The following is a 16,807-nucleotide window of genomic DNA, read 5'->3' as shown; positions in this document are numbered from 1 at the left end:
CTATCCCATGTTTTCAGGTCACGATTTTAAACCTCCATCAAGTATCAGTTTTCAAGACATTTAAAAAAATTATGTTTAATGTATAAACATATTTATAATAATAGCTTTAATCGTAGCCGTTACTTGAATTATGAGTCACACGTATTGAAGCACCGATTTAAAACAAATTTTCTTTTGACATTTGGATTTTATAGTTCCAAGTCATCCCGCCGTTGCAAGACACCCCGTTTGACGGTAATCGACGAAAGCTTTGGCGATTGTTGCTGAAATGTGTTCAGAAAAGCGTAATTTGTTGTCCACTCTCAGATTCTTGTCCATCAGCTTGTAGTCAAAGACTTTATCGGACCGGGTTCTGTTGAAGCGTATTATTTTACATAGGCTGGCATTCACTTTCTTCACATCCTGCACCAGTCTTCTAACCGATGTACATCTAATTGGAGAGCGACGCAATTTAGTACAGAGGTTACTATCCTGTACACTTTTAGATCGTCAGCATACATATGTTTGCTCGACTCTAGATAGGTGCCCAGGTCATTGACAAAAATGATGAAAATCCTGGCATCCTCCCAACTAACATTTAGTGCAAATGTAAACATTCTCTAGGCCTTCTTTATACGGCTTTATGCTGAGTAAAGGCGCTGTACATATGAACGAAAGCTTCTTTGCGATCCTTTTACCAACAAATCTGGCGAATCTACTCAGCTACTTTTAAGCTGTGTTGGTAGCTCTTATTCATATCGATCAATACTCTATCTCGACAGTTATACGACAAGTAGCTGTGTAACATCTTCGGAATGCGCTTTCTCAACCATTTTGCAACCGTTGAATAATTATTATACAGCTTCGCTGTATTATCGATTAAATATTATTTTCGAGCTGTTTCACAGCTTCCGAAATTCATATCATAAGTATCTGGATTTAATGTTCCCAACGTTACCTGCCACCACTTGGAATCGAACTCACGATCTCTGCATCCACAAGTCTCGACGCTGTCCTTGTTGCCACCACAGTCTATATCGAAAGGCAAAGAAAACACACCGTTTTGTGCTACATCGAAAACGGTTCACACAATATTTTATAATGATCGTAAAGATGCCACAGCCACGCTTACACCACTTCATCAGGCTGTAAAAGGGTGCGAAACGTCAAACGCAATGTTTACATCCAACAAGATGAGTAGATGCGTCACAAGTTGTTGTGTTACAGCATTGTGCTGTATGCTCGCTGTATAGCTAACGACAAAGCACTTCTTAAATATATATTGAGCAGCATAACAAATCATATTGTATAGAAGCAGCCGGATTGATGATGGCGAGTTTTATTCCACATCATTAGGTTGCTATCCTTTAAAGTGTTGAGTTACAGCTTAGTGAAAGCTGCAAAAGCGATAACTGATGAAATTTATTCAGCTAAGATTTGTAGCAGCAAAACGTTTGCGTTACAGCTGTATTAACGCTAATCGTTCTATTTTTGACAGCTTTCATTTTTTGCTGCGTTCGCTGCTTTAATTCAACTGTTATACAGCACAAAGCAAATAATCTTGGCTTATAGCGCTAAAATTGTTAGTTGGGCTTTTATCACGAAAAATGTTCATTTCGATAGATAAGAGCGAAGCCATTGTACAATCCAGACCGGAAATCCTAGACAATCAAGTTTCTTCAATGCTAATTCATGCGGAACCTTGTCGAGGGCTTTCAAAAAATCGATTTAGATCGAGTCGATTGTTAACTGGGGGTAAATTGATCACTATTTCACAGCTTTTTGTTAAAGCTCAAATATTGTCAAAATGATTTTGAAAAAACAGTACTCCATTGATCTCTATCAGTTTATGTTATCGATTTTTTATCAAATAAAATCTAACATTTCATAAACTTAGTTTTAATATCAAGAATTCAAAACGACATATTGGAGCAAAATTGGTCACTTTATGAAAAAGGCATATTTTAGAATGAAAATGTCCCTATCTGCTAAATATTAGTCTACTGAATCTGAAAATAATGTCAAAATTCTTACAACTCGTGTATTGTAATTTTGGAGATAACTTTCCGTTCTACGCTTGAATAGAAAGTTACCGCAGCAGTCACATTGATGATTTTCTCAAAGTCATCATCGATTGGCTGCGATGATACCTTGGAAACCACGCTAATGACTGTTATTTTCTGCTGTTTTCCAAAGCTTTGGGCTCTACTAGCATACTTTGATTAGATGGTTTCGTTCAATGATACAATGATTTTCAAGCCTGCGGTAGAACTTTGACAGCCGCGGTAGAACTTGGCGGCTACAGCAGAACGGAAAATTTTCAGAAGAACCGTAATATATCATCATTTTATAGCAAAATTAAATGTATGCAATTTTCCTTGAAATAAGCACGTTGTTCAACATTAAACGATTTTATGAGCAAAAAAAAACTATTCTTGTAATGCTGTATGATTTCAAAAATGAGTGTAGTAGTTCACGCTCAAGTTTCATAACATACATAACATTTAACACTCAAAATTTGCATGCTGGATTAGCATCAGCGGATTTATTTATTTATTTAATTATTCTTCTTTGCCTTCAACTTAATGGTTGCACAGACTGTAGCTTATATTAATTATCTTATCCTACTTTTAAATGTCGTCTTTGATATATTAAAATCAAACTTGTCATGCACTTCATTGATATATCAACAGCAGCTATGGAGAGGATTATTATGACCGTAAAGAGTACGATGCGTTGGTAGATAAAGTAGTACCGGTCGGTACGACATTTCCAAAAGTATTGCTTACACCTTGAAAATCTGTGAATATTTCTATGAAAAACTGACCTGAATAAAAATGAAATAGTTTAAGGCTCAAGAATCCATCATTCAATCATCAGCAATCATCAAAAATTGAAATCCGGTTTTTTCGTTCAAATTTGAAGAAATCCTTGAGAAAAACTATCATCGCATTACAGATAGCAAATGGTTTGAAAATTTGTAAAACAATGATGGTTATTTTCCTCTTAAAATCACCATTAGACATCTATAAACTAGAAAATATGGAATGTCAGTGATGCCAACCAGGTATCAAGCTCGAAGAAAACACCAACGATTGAAAACATGTTTCTTTGTTGTACAAAAACTGTTGTTTTCATTGATTTCAGTCGCCATATACGACAAAATCGTAGAACATGAATTTGAAAATCGTCCATTTCATAGGGTAAATACCATTGCTCACCTAGTTTTTGTAGCTTATCTCCCTCTGTTTTTTTCTAAGCTTTGGTGGCCTCAGAATTCTAAACGAGCGGTGCGCTAATGGTGAAAAAACGGTTTTTCTAACAAAATTCAAGATGGCAGCCAAATTCAAAATGATTTGTAATGATGATCAACGTTTTTTTTATTCTCAGATGAAATCTATATCTTTCCTCTATACGATGCCACTAAGCTAGCTGGCGTACGAGGGGTCCACCAATTTGAGAAAACCGGAAGGACCACCCTCAAGTTTTAGCATACACAGCGATCAGTGACATAAAATTGGAATTCTAACGATGGGTGCCGATGGCAACTTGGTTTCAGCGAGAATTCACTTCACATCATATACGTAATTCATGAATGGATGGAAACATTCATATTTTTACAACAATCAACTTCAAGAGAAGAACCTTGATTGTCACAAAAACCATCGTAATATGAACTCAACAAAAAGGAGGTGTAAAAGGAATGTAAAACGAAACCACATGTAAAACTTCGAGTGCACAAATCTATAGATCCACATCTAAAGTACAGTCACCCCACAGTTATGGATAGCACACAGATATGGGTCAGAGTTGGATTAAAACGGAATATCTCATCAAGTAGAGTTGCAATTACGCAGAACACATTTTACCTACGTGAACTATAAATCTGAACAGCATCGCTGTCGCTTAAGCATATTTTTTCCGTCCTTAGGAAATAAAATGTCTACCGTATTCCCAAAAGCGTTGATTTATAACTGTAAGGCATTGATTAGACGATTTCGAAACAAACACCAAAACGTATGCTTTTACTAGCGCACCATTCGTTTACCTCGCAGGTAAATTGCTGTTATAGTGTTTTATTTATTTATTTATTTATTTCACCGTCTTCAGTTTACTGTACAGACTGTATATGCTTAAATTAATATATCACATATTACAAAACATAATCAAACACTTATTACGCAGACAACTTCATTCACAATTTAGCTATCTGATGCTCGATTTCTTCACCACCGCTTAGGCCCTAAACCTGGTTTAATCGTATGGGTAAACGTGGCTTACGGCTTAAGCGAAGGTGAAGAAATCGGCCCTGAATCTACGTTTCCAATCAATGGCTTCAATTACATCCAAAAACAAAAAGAGAAACAGAATATACTGAAACAGAAGTTCTACAAAACAATTCACGACTCTTAACAGACAACTACAATTTACTATTTTACAAAAGTGCAAATATTTTCGGTACATTGCCTATACATTTGCATTTATACTCGCTGATGGTTTCCAAGGAGAGCTGCTTCTTCGAGTGAACTCCCGAAATTTCATCCCACGTGGCCAGCTGTTTGCATTCAAAGCTGAGTGCTTCCATCTTTCGTGCAAAACAATTTTGAAGGAAATGAAATCTAAATCCTCGCAGCTTTTCCAACTAGGAACCAATTTTGTCACCGTCATGCATTCGGGTCTAGGCACGCAAAGAGATTCAGACACTAAACAAACAATATCATTCTCAGTGACGTGTGTATCGATGTTTGTTAGGAGTAACGAGAAAGAATCATTTGAATTGAGTCCAGTCGTGCAGTCGCTCATACACACACTTGAATTGTTCACTAGCTTCGGCGATGTGATTGGGGTTGAGTGTTGTTTTGCAGACTCAAACGGCGCAATGGAAAGATTCAATTTGGCTACCGCACTGGTCAAACTTGCTATTTGCGATTTCATCTCTTCCAGTTCAGCGTTGATCGAAGTTCCAGCGGGAGAAGGAGTGTTACACGATCCCGACATATCATCTCTTGCTCTACAAAAATCGACCATGCAGCTGTCACACATCCAAATTATGTTTTTGGATAGCGCACATAGCTGATCTTCACTCACACCAACGCAAGATGCATGAAACTTCCCGGCACATTTTCCTTCGCACACAGTCAACCTGGTGCTAGGCAGCCATGTTTTCGTGGTCAGCATCAAACTCAAGAGCAACAACGTACATTGGCCTAATCATATTAGGAATTGTTTCCTCCAATACTAAAATGTGTTTCTAGCTAATCACATCAACCCAAATTGACTTTCTGTACTGCAATCCAATAGCTTGCAACCGTTTGTTTGTTCGAACAGCTGTTGTCATGCGGGAAAAGAATTTTTTCGGAGAAAAAGATTTCGCCATCATCGATTGTTATTCCTCAAACGGTTATTTGTTTACGAACATTGAGCTGTCAGTGGGAACCACTTCCCAGTAGGAACCAGAGATGTTTGCTCCTTATTTTTCAATGGGGTTGTATAGGCGGTGTCAGGAGGCTGCACACAGTATAGAGATGCTCCATGGTGTCGATGTCTGCGAAACATTTCTTGCACTTGTCTTCCATTGTTGTGCACCTTGACTCCAGCAATTACACCCACGGGTTTTCTGAAGATTTCCAGCTTCCCAACGTCCAAATCAGTAAACGATGTAGTACAGAAGATGAGCGATCAGAAACTTCACAACATATATCAAAACATACAAATTCTTTAGCGTCGTAACGAATAAATCAGCAGTTAAAGGCAGCGCGATAAAAAGAACGTTACACAACGACAATTGACGATACGAACGACAATTGACATATAATGTGTGTCGATTTTATCCATAATAAGGATCCTGATCCACATCTGTGGGGGGGACAACGTTTGCAATTTATATCGTAAATAATCGGGTATTTTGAGGTGTATTCTCTAAAACAACTATATTCTGCAGTACCAGGGAGGTAATTTTGTTTTGTACAGCGTCACCATGTCCAGATAGCCGTAGCGGTAAACGCGCAGCTATTCAGCATGCATTCGTAAAGAAAATTTTCTCGATTCCCAGGGCATAGAGTATCTTCGTACCTGCCACACGATATACACATGCAAAAAATGGCCAATCGGCAAAGAAAGCTCTCAGTTAATAACTGTGGAAGTGCTCATAAGAACACTAATCTGAGAAGCAGGCTTTGTCCCAGTTGGGACGTAACGCCAAAAAGAAGAAGAGCGTCACCATGTTTTGTAATCATATTTTGTTCTGAAAAATGACCCTTAGTTGATCCATAACTGTGGAGTGACTGTATCAGAAAGGCGAAACTGCAGTGATCAATTTCTGTTCATCGATTGCATTTTCTCTTTAGAAATATACTTGTCTGGGTAAATGTTTTTGACTGTTGGTTTTGATTCAGTATAAGGTACTCATCGTCCATCGCCATCCTGCATCGTAAAATGTTCAGAAAATCGATTGAAATCCGTATGGGATCATCCAAAAAATTACGTCCATCATTTTTGAAAAGGGGGGGGTCTATTAAAACGTGACAGGGCATGTATTAGGTATTGGAAAAATGCAGGACAGAGGGGGAGGGGGTGGTCTAGAAATCCTGAAAAACAATGGACGTCATATTTGAATCTTCCCTATACTAATCCAAAAAAAAGTCGTTGAAGAGTCTATCACTGCGGATACGCCTGTAGGGTAACATATATAACTTGGACATGCATATAATTTGGATAGGCTAGTTGTTCTATGCTCATTTCCAATGCGATGGTCAGGAATACATGTACGGTAAATCATTTATTGCATTAATAATACGCTAAGCTACTGATGACCATTTTCATAACAATTACAAATTGGCTTCAAAAATATCAAAATTATAAATTGTATCGAAACATTTGTGAAGCCTGCGAATGCAAAAGGATGTACATTTCAAGAACATACATTTAATGCAATAGCAGTGCTCAGAATTGGCATTCACAATAAGTTTGAAAGTGGTAATATGATAAAATATGTCTAAAATATAAGCTAAGTTGATCTAAAATCTTAACATGAGTAAATAATAAGGCATAAATTAGGTGATGTCCAAAATAGATTATAGTTTTTGTTCAGTTTTGGCCATCTGACAAAAAACACTGGAATGTCGCATGCATGCAGACTTGCAGGCGTATTTCGTGGATCTGATGATATTTGCTTACATTAACTGAAATTATTGATTATCACTAATATACACATCCAATAAGCTATAAAATGCATAAGCAGTGATGCGTTTTAAACTGAACGCGAGCCAAAAATGAACTGAACGCGTTCTAATTTTGCACGAGAACCTAGTAAGCATTGATCTCTTGTGCAAGATTCTGCACCTGCTCAAGAACGGCCCGTTCACTTCAAAATGCACAATGAAGTAAAGAACCCGAAAAAAAACTACACTCGACTATAATAAATTCATATCACTCAACATAAATGGAACTTTAAATGTTTCTCAATATCTTGCAAAACTTCCGCGTTGGAATATGACGAGTATCTGCCATGAAAACAATTTTCAGTTCAAGTTCAATTTCCAGCTTGCATGGGTTCAGATTTTTGAACTGCTCAATGAGCAAGCCTACTTGATATCTCGTTCAAAAGTTTGAACTGGAACGCAAACTGAACGCGTTCAAATGCAACACTGTGCATAAGTCTCATGTACACTCTTAAAATGTTATGGTATGACCGTCTTTTTCAGAAACCATTGTGTGTAAAATATTAGTATCTAATGCAGTTAATCAGTCGCCGTTTCCAGACATATCCTTAGCCTGTCAAAAATACACGATTTACCCTAAGACGCTGAACGCGAGAAATCGATTGGTCACTTGCTGGAACTGACTTATTAATCAAATTGCAAAGCAGTGCATTGAAAATGTGTATTTAAAGAATAATGATTATTTCAAATGATAGGGGTCACACCAACCATTGCACATTTCACCACGGAACAAAGTTAGAAATAATTCATAACTCGAAAACTATAATATGAAGCATTTATTATATTTCGAACATTTGCTTGTGAATAAAAATCATGTAACTCGCTATATGATTAAATTGATGATGGTAGCTGATGAATAAAATAGGGCCAATTCACAAATTTCAGAATGCTGGACGGGTTGGGGTATGGTGTCCTTACGGTGATACGACCCATACAAAAATGGAGAATGTAGTAGGAAAGGGTCGAAAATGGCAATTATTAATTGTACAGAACTCTTTCAAAAACTAATAATAAAAAAACACATTATCTTTATTTTAATATGATTTTATTTGAAATCCTGGTAAAATTATACACATAGAAGAAAATTATCAAAGCCTTTGTCATTTTGGCATCCGCGTGCAGTTCAAGCATGTCCCCTATTACCAGGTATTCCAACCACCACGGGCAGCAGCAGCACCAGCAGGGGCTCCAGCAGCTGGCCATGCAGATCCAGCCCGGTTCCACTGGTTCCATCCGGCAGTGTTGGCTCCTCCCCACTGGCGGTTCCACGGCTCAGCTGCTCCCCATCGGTTCCAGCGGGGATCGGCATTGGGGTTGTTCCATCGGTTCCAGGTGTTGCCACCCCAAGCCGCAGCATTCGGGTTGGCCGGATTGGCCCACGCAGAGTTCCACGAAGTCTCCGATGGTTCCATGTAGTTGGCTTTGTCCTGTTGGATGAGTAATTTGTGGGATTAGATGAATTTCACACTTATATTTTCTGGTGTGCGTTTCTAATTAGTACCTTTTCCGCAGGCAGACAGAAAGCAGCCGCAATGAGAGCAGAGATGAGTACCTGTAAATGAATGAATATTTAATCACATCTTTTCTGATCCTAAAAGTGTTTAAGCACCAGTTTTCTAATAAATATATATTTTTTTATGAACCACATTGTGAACTCAAAACCCAGAGATGTGAGCATTAAATGTTATTTATGTGGAACATGTTGAAAGAGCAAATCCAGAATATTTGGACTCGGGGACCTTGAATTTATATATCTAAAATAAGCCAACCTTAACGAACTACTGTAAGTGTAAAGCATAGTTTCCCAAATTGTGAGTCGCGACCAACTGGGGGTCGTGCGCCAATGTCAGGTAGATCACGAAAATATTGTTATTTGTTCATTTGTGCCTATTATGCCTAATACTTCTTCTGATTTTTTTCATTATTTTTTATTGAATCTGTTTCACAATATTGTTACCAGTTTGAAGGACGGAAACAAAAGTTATAGGATTTTGTCATAATCCATTCTGAAGATTCCGTTGAAATATTTTTACTTTGAGATCTTGAAACAACCTCATTTATTTGAATCTTCATAGTTCACAAGGAATACGAAAGATTCTCTGAAGACGAGCAAAGTACCGAGATTTTAGAACTTCTCATTTCTCCCTTTCGGGACGAAGCAGCACAATCGTGCTGGACATGTTTTATGAAACGGCTAACTCATGGCAATATTCACATACACTTAACACTTGACGGTTTCAGGGGCCATGATTTAAGTAATTAACGATTTTCAATATTACCAAACATTGTTTACATGGGCGATCAATGTTACCCTATATAGGCAAACAAAAACTTTTTTTAAACATGCTTAAATCTTTGCGAATTGAATCTGAATGAACAACATTTGCATTTTGAAATATTTAATAAATAATAAAAAAAAGTTGATCAATGTTACTCCGGATTACGGTACTACTGATTGAATATCAAAAACAATGTTTTTGAACCTGTTTCACATGAAAAAAAAAACAAACAACTAATCAAGGGGGGACCAAAAGCTGTAAAACGAGAAGTTTTAAAAAATTTAAATTTCGTATGAAAAGTTTAAAAAGAAGACATACGATTATCTTTAAGTTGCTGAACATTTACTGTTTCATAAAATAGCAATGCGAATTCCTCTATATTCAAACATATGCATTGTTCACTAATAATTATAGTCGGGTGCTTTTTATTCACTAAAACCAAGTTTCAAAAAACGGTCTTGATGATGCAGCATTTTGAAATTTGCTTTTCACTTCCATTAACTCGTTCAAGTCTTCTACTATCACTTTTTTTGCACGCATAGTTTTCAATCACATATTTTAAAGGCCATTGCCACTCTACAGATGATGGCTTCGCAAAATGTTCTCACAGTTCACAGGAAAACCACTTATGCTTCGTATTCTGCATGATCTCTATCACCTTACCAGCTTGAACATTTTGAAAGTTGGTGATGATTCGATTAAATCCTTTGGAGACACTGTAGTTTGTTGTTTACTATTGAAATGACAATTAGACACTGGATAAAATTCTAATCAAATGATAGGGTTTATATAGTAAATTTAGTTGCATCACCCGCCCTCACCTGAAATCGGTGTGTGCACCATGTAAGCTTCGGTTTTGCCAGCGCCTATTAGTTTTGATGCGTTTTCCAATTATTAAACGTCGATGGTGATATTTCAACGCAATGGTTCTCGAGGACATCGATTAGAATGGAAGCGAGCATCGAGCGGATTAAAGCAGTAGGTGTCGATTGAAATTTGATGGGGTGGCATCCTTATAATTTATCGTTCTACTTCAAATGACAATTTCTTAATGGTTATAGTACGGCATGATTGCAAAGATGTTGATAATGTCAGACTGGAATACATGGGCGATCATTCATGTCATCAAGTTAGCGTAATGTGCGATAATAGTTAATTTATTATCAAGCCAGCTGAACTGCTTCCACCTTCCACTTTTGAAGGTGTCAATCAATCATTAATATTTAATGGCTCGCTTATTGCAATTTTTTGTCCAAAAATGCACCGAGATAAAAAGTAGTCTAGCAGAAATACTACTTGTCGAATTATCTTGATGTCTTCAGCGTATTTATTCCTTAAAACTTAATGATCAAGTGTGCTAAGGACACCAAGTTAAGCCAACGTATTTTTTTATTGCAACCCTTTTTTTGTCAAAACTCAACCTATATCTGTAACTTTTAAATCAATCGTTTTAACACATTGTTTTTTATTGTTATCGAAAAGTGAGGTAATTTGTAGTTCGGCATAGAAATAAGTGAAAACATCGGTAGAAAAACCGCGGAGATATAGAGTAAATTGGGCAAAAATTCGACCTTAGTGGAATAATCGATATTGGGAGAAAAAAAAACTATTATATTTGATACGAAATAAATACCGCACGCGAACCTTCAACAAATTGGCTATTATTTTGCTGAACAAACTGAATCTAGTGAGGGTAAAAAATAGCTGACTGAAACACAAAATATAAATACATTTATGATACCAGCCATTAACTTATGTTTGCAGAAAAATGCACACTCAATTGACATAAAAAATACCCAAAACAAGGTCAATTGGAATAAAGCGTAGTTATGTTATACTTCGTTGATTGGATACTAGCAATATTAATGTTTTTTTTTCTCTTGAAAATCTCATCTAGAATGCCTTCAGGAAAAAGGTTAGGGAATAAGCCTTCATCCAAGCTTAAACAAGAATACCAAAACCATGAATATTGCTATTTCCGGTCACGCCCATCTTTACCGTAACTTGGGATTGGGGAAGGAAATGTTGATGTAGTACTTACTTAACCTTCCCAACGTGTTCAAAAAAAGTTACGTTTAAGGTGTTCGGGTCATATTGATTCGGATTTGACATTCGAGTTTCACTGCCGTTCATATTTTCACCAAATATAAATGTGTTAGTAAATTATCGTCAAGGCTTATACTTTGTGAATCTGGCTATAAATCTTGGTTTGGTTGAACTTCGCCGCTCAGAACCGGTGCCAAAGGGACTAAGGTTTGGCCATTTTTGCAAGAGCATTTGTAAGAGCAAAAGGCATTTGTTGTAAATTGTGAAACATAGTATTTTGTCTAAAATGCATTGAAAATGTTATCTAATCAACTGGATAGTTGTTCACCAGTAGTACGGTTACTAAGGTTTGGTTCCGTAACCGGTTCCGGGATTCCCGGAGAAGTGGTCAATTGAATCATTTGATGCAACCATATCATACGACACATCAAACTTTTCAGAATTTCATACATAATTCATTTATTTTCTAAGTCAATATTGGTCAACACATACACAGTGGTTCCGTAACAATTCAAGTATTTGATAGAAATGACCGTGTGACACATCAAAATTTTCAGAATGTCATAGAGTATTCATCAAAGATATTTTCAGTTATCTAAAGTAACATTGGATATCTAGTGGTTCCATGACAAGTTCCGGGATTCTAGAGAAGTGACCAATTCAAACATTTGATAGAACTGAGCCATGTTACACATCAAAGTTTGCAGGATTCCTTAAAAAACATCAGAGATAATTTCAGTTACCTAACGCAACATTAGCTTTGAGCTGACGACAAGGTCACTGCCGCTTTTTTGTATCTTTGTAGGTGCGTGCTGAACCCGAAGCCAACGCAAAAGTTTTATGAAATTCAAATTTGACAAATAACAAACAACTCGGAAAATTCAATAGGTTGTATGAACAAACTGAGCAAAAGCTTTTACTTTACTCAAATCCACCTGTCAGATCATATTCTTGAGCATTTACTCGAGTTGGTATTCCAAAAAATCCTCGACTGTTTTTCTTTAAATATATTTCTGTAATACCACAAAGAATTATGTTATAAACTATTTCAGAAATTCTTACCAAGTCTCCTTCTTGAAATAATTCAACGCTTTTTCTACTCAATATATTAATCTTAGACTCCCACTTATTACATAATCTACGAAGGTTTATCCAAAAATTGTGAAAAAAAATCAGCCATTCCGTCTTGACTTCGTCCAAGAGTGATACTGGTAATTCATGGGAATACAGCAGGAATACTTCCTTAGTCGAGTGATTAGAGTCCGCGGCTACAAAGCCATGCTGAAGGTGTCTGGGTTCGATTCCCATTCGGTCCAGGATCTTTTCGTAATGGAAATTTCCTTGACTTCCCTGTGCATAGAATATCATTGTACCTGCCACACAATATACGAATGCGAAAATGGCAACTTTGGCAAAGAAAGTTCTCAGTTAAAAACTGTGAAAGTGCTCATATGAACACTGTGCTGAGAAGCAGGCTTCTGTCCCAATGAGGACGTAAATGCCAACAAGAACAAGAAGATCCTTGTTTGGTGATCGTTAAGACTTTTTTGTGAAACTCCTAAAATTTTGTGTACTATTTTTTGGAGAAATTCCAGTAATTCCCGAAAATCTGTTTATTAATGAACAACTGGAGGATACCTAACACTTACAATGGATCATTTAAATAACCAAAACGGCCGCTGATAACGCCACCGTAGTCTTATGTGTTTGGCAGAACAGTAATGCTGTCACAATGTTTAATCGCATATACGGTGGCGCCGCTGTTTTGATGCGGTGAAAAGAATTTCTAAGGTATTCTCTGGCGGAATTCTTCAAGAGATTTTAAAGCAACTCGATAGAGATTCTTCGAGAAATTTTCTGGTGAGATCAGAAAGTTCGAGAATAATTTTCCTTGGGAATCCCAGAATGAACTCAGCTGGTATAAAAGTTCTTGAAGAAAACACTGGAAAGTATGCAAATGATTCATAAAGAAATTCCCGTAGGAATTCTCAGAGGAATCTCTTCAAAGCACATGGTTGAATACCTAACAAAATCATGGAAGAATCACAAAAAAAACATTCCTCATGTTTTTTTTTGCTAAAATTCTTGAAAGATGTTTGACTGGATTACAAAACAATGAATTTTATCGTAGCGAAAAAAAAATTTCAAATATCACTGATTTGCTGCGAAATGAGACAAAATCACAAATAAATAAAATCAATACAAATCACATAAATAATAAATAAAATCAATATTAGTCACATTTTTTTACAACCAATATTAAACGATAGGTTTTAGCCATTTTTTAACTTTAAATAACGGACCAATGCACGAATACAACATTTGGTTTATTTTCTTGCATGGGGCGTAACATGCATCTGGTATTGGAAGAACTTTCCTAATAGGAGCCGCGGCCAAGAAGTGTAAATTTGGCCCAAACCAAGAATGTGGCTACTTGAACGTCATAAAATTATGTCAGAAACGCAATGCAAAACATCAACTCTTAATATTGTCAATTTCAACATATGGCAATGGCTGGTTTATTGGGCTACTTCCGGTGAACCAGGAGACAAACATAGATTAGATAGAATTGGAAAAATTAGGCATGCCATCGCACATACTTTATGAAATAATCTCAGCCTTGCTGTGAGAACGTGCTTTTGTATTAGACTGATCCACCTTGGGCACCACCTTGATATGAGCCTTAGCGTAAGAAAAAAGCTCTCTCAAAATTTCAACTCAATTGGTTGTTCCACCAACTGAATGCCAGTTTGAAGTTTGTATGGGATATTCGTTCCAAATATATTGAAAATTGACCCTTTGTCACTGTCTTGTTCCGTATGCTAGTTGATCACATTCAATAGAGCTCAGAATGACAAATTCATTTGTTGATACGCTAATGAACATAGTTGCAAAAGGTTGTATCTAGATTTAAGCTCATTTTAATTAACCTTTCAGTTGTTGAAAGGTATGCTTAGATCAGCACTACCGTACAATCATATATATGCATGCATCTTATGCCGCAGCGCGCCCAGCGTCATAGGTGGCTATGATGCGCTTAGTGGCTACCACCAAGCTATGCTGAAGAAATTTTAAGCAGTAGGGTAAGTGTTCCCTTAGTTGTGGGTGTTCCTATAGTTGCGGTAGTGCCGTTTTCACTGATTTTATTGCATTATCCATAGAACCGACACTGCCAATCCACGTATTGGCTTGTTGATACACGGAATAGTTGAAAAGAGCGTTCAAATTGCTTTAAAACTGATGAAATATCACTAAAATTGCTAAAACTTTTCTTGCTAAACCAATAGTTGCGGTAAAGTGTTCCTATAGTGGAGGATCCCATAAGAAAACCACGGATACCGCAACTATAGGAACACAAATTAAAAATATACCGCAACTAAAGGAACAGTGTACCAATAGTGGAGGTATTATTTTTTACTGACACGTCGTGGATTACTGCGATGAAATCATTTTCCTCATTAAGTCAACCGTCGTTGCTTCCCGTTACAACATCAACATGTGCATTAATTGCGCTTCTTGAATTAAGGCGGTTAAATGAAGTTCAATCGTGCTTAGTACCTCCACTATTGGTACATCTACCCTATTGCAAATCTACTTCAAATAGTTAAAACACCAACTTTCTCAATTTTAATCATGATGCAACCTTCTACAATATTGTTTGCTATGGTGTCAAGTAGTGTTTTTGACATTCTGGGTTCAATTAAACGTTATCAACAGTTTTCCAGTACGAAACAGGGGATCATGTGCTGTTTCCCATGTGTTTGAGCTGAAAATCTCATACTAACTTCAATTCAATTGCGCCAGCTCATGGAACGACCAAATAAGCTGAAACTTTCAGGACGTCTCCCTTTAACCTTAAGGAATAATCCTAGGGGGTGCCCCGTGGAATTATACAATTTTATTTATATACTACGGCCAGATGAACAGGCAATGACCGGATTCTGAGGTCACTTCCGGTGAGCCAGGGGACAAACACAAATACATTGGACATCTCTTCTTCTTCTTCTTCTTCTTGGAATTACATCCTTAAAATTCCTTGATATAGTAGCCACATTATACCAGATTCAGGAAATTACCTGTGACTTGAAATTTGCCTACCTCCAGCGACACAAACGCACAGTTTCCTTTTACCCCGCCTGACCCAGTGACCCACCGAAATAACTCAGCCACATTAATATTCCCGTCAGTGCGCATCGTACCTTCGTGCTGTGCGTACACGAATTCTCTCTGCTCTTGGAAGTTTTCTTAAAAACTACCTAAAGCAAACGGTACTTTTCAGTGCTACTAAAACAGTACTTTTCAGTACTATTTTTTCTACTGTTGATCCCTCTACGATCCTTTTGGACCCGTGCCTTCGATTTTTCGTTGGACCCGTTGGCGAAAGCTAGCGGTGGTAATCCTTCTTGAACACCGTCATGGGAAAAAACCTCTTAGGAGGTCACGTCTTCTTTCGTTTATTCATTAAACATGGTATCAACAACAAACAAGAGGAAGGGTGAATCTCTGAATTCACTACTTCTTTCCAAAAAAGTGGGTTTTAAAACTGTCACTACACGTGGCAAGAATGGAAGAAAGGACGATTCCTCGGAATGCAAACTTTCTTCCAAGGGTGAAATGAATAATTGTATCGAAATGAGCAATCAGTTCGATGCTCTAGACAAATTTTCCGAACACCAAATCGAAGCAGCCTCTAGCCCTGGCTCTTTGATCCAAGTGAGGAAGCAAAGAGTGCCGCCTATCGTGGTCAGTTGTTCCGAATTTGCGGGATTTAGGCAGGAGATCTTGAACTCCATTAGGGGAATCAAGGTTTCCTTCCAAATCGCAAAGACAGGAGACTGTCGCGTTTTGCCGGAAACTCTTAAAGATCGCGAACTTCTTCTCAAACATCTTGAAGAGAAGAAGCATAATTTGTTTACTTATGACGACAAAACTGAACGTTTGTTCATAGTTGTCTTGAAAGGTCTCTCAAGTGACTATAAGTCACCTGAAGAGATCAAAAATGGAATAAATGATTTACTTGGATTTTCCCCAGTCCAAGTAATCATTACGAAAAAGAGAACCCAATCTGGAATTGTTCGGAAAGGGCTTTCTCAAGAATATTATTTAGTTCACTTTATCAAAAATGAACTAAATAATATACTAGCTTTAGAAAAAGCTAAACTTATGTTCGATGTCCGTGTGACATGGGAACATTTCCAGAAACCTGGAGGAAATTACTAGAACCCCACTCAGTGCCGTCGGTGCCAAAAGTTGGGTCATGGTACAAAAAATTGTCGCATGGAT

General features: G+C 37.2%; 1 protein-coding gene across 1 annotated transcript; it reads right to left on the bottom strand.

Moving 5' to 3' along the window:
- Positions 1-8,227: 8,227 nt before the first annotated feature.
- Positions 8,228-10,256, bottom strand: LOC5570331 (bifunctional endo-1,4-beta-xylanase XylA). Its single transcript, XM_001653108.2, has 3 exons — positions 10,142-10,256; positions 8,701-8,751; positions 8,228-8,626 (listed from the first exon to the last, which is right to left on the bottom strand). Exons 1-3 carry the CDS (start codon positions 10,151-10,153, stop codon positions 8,339-8,341), a joined length of 351 nt encoding a protein of 116 aa, XP_001653158.1. The 5' UTR covers positions 10,154-10,256; the 3' UTR covers positions 8,228-8,338.
- Positions 10,257-16,807: the final 6,551 nt, after the last annotated feature.

Source organism: Aedes aegypti, chromosome 2, assembly GCF_002204515.2.
Source record: "Aedes aegypti strain LVP_AGWG chromosome 2, AaegL5.0 Primary Assembly, whole genome shotgun sequence".
Lineage (NCBI taxonomy): Eukaryota > Metazoa > Arthropoda > Insecta > Diptera > Culicidae > Aedes > Aedes aegypti.
Note: the sequence above shows the minus strand (reverse complement) of the source record. Positions and strands in the feature narration are given on the sequence as shown.

What these genes read in the sequence shown, in the direction of transcription:
- LOC5570331 (XM_001653108.2), bottom strand. An exon ending in TCTGTCTGCCTGCGGAAAAG is followed by an intron (nt 8,627 to 8,700) that starts GTACTAATTAGA and finishes CTCATCCAACAG; the next exon opens with GACAAAGCCAACTACATGGA.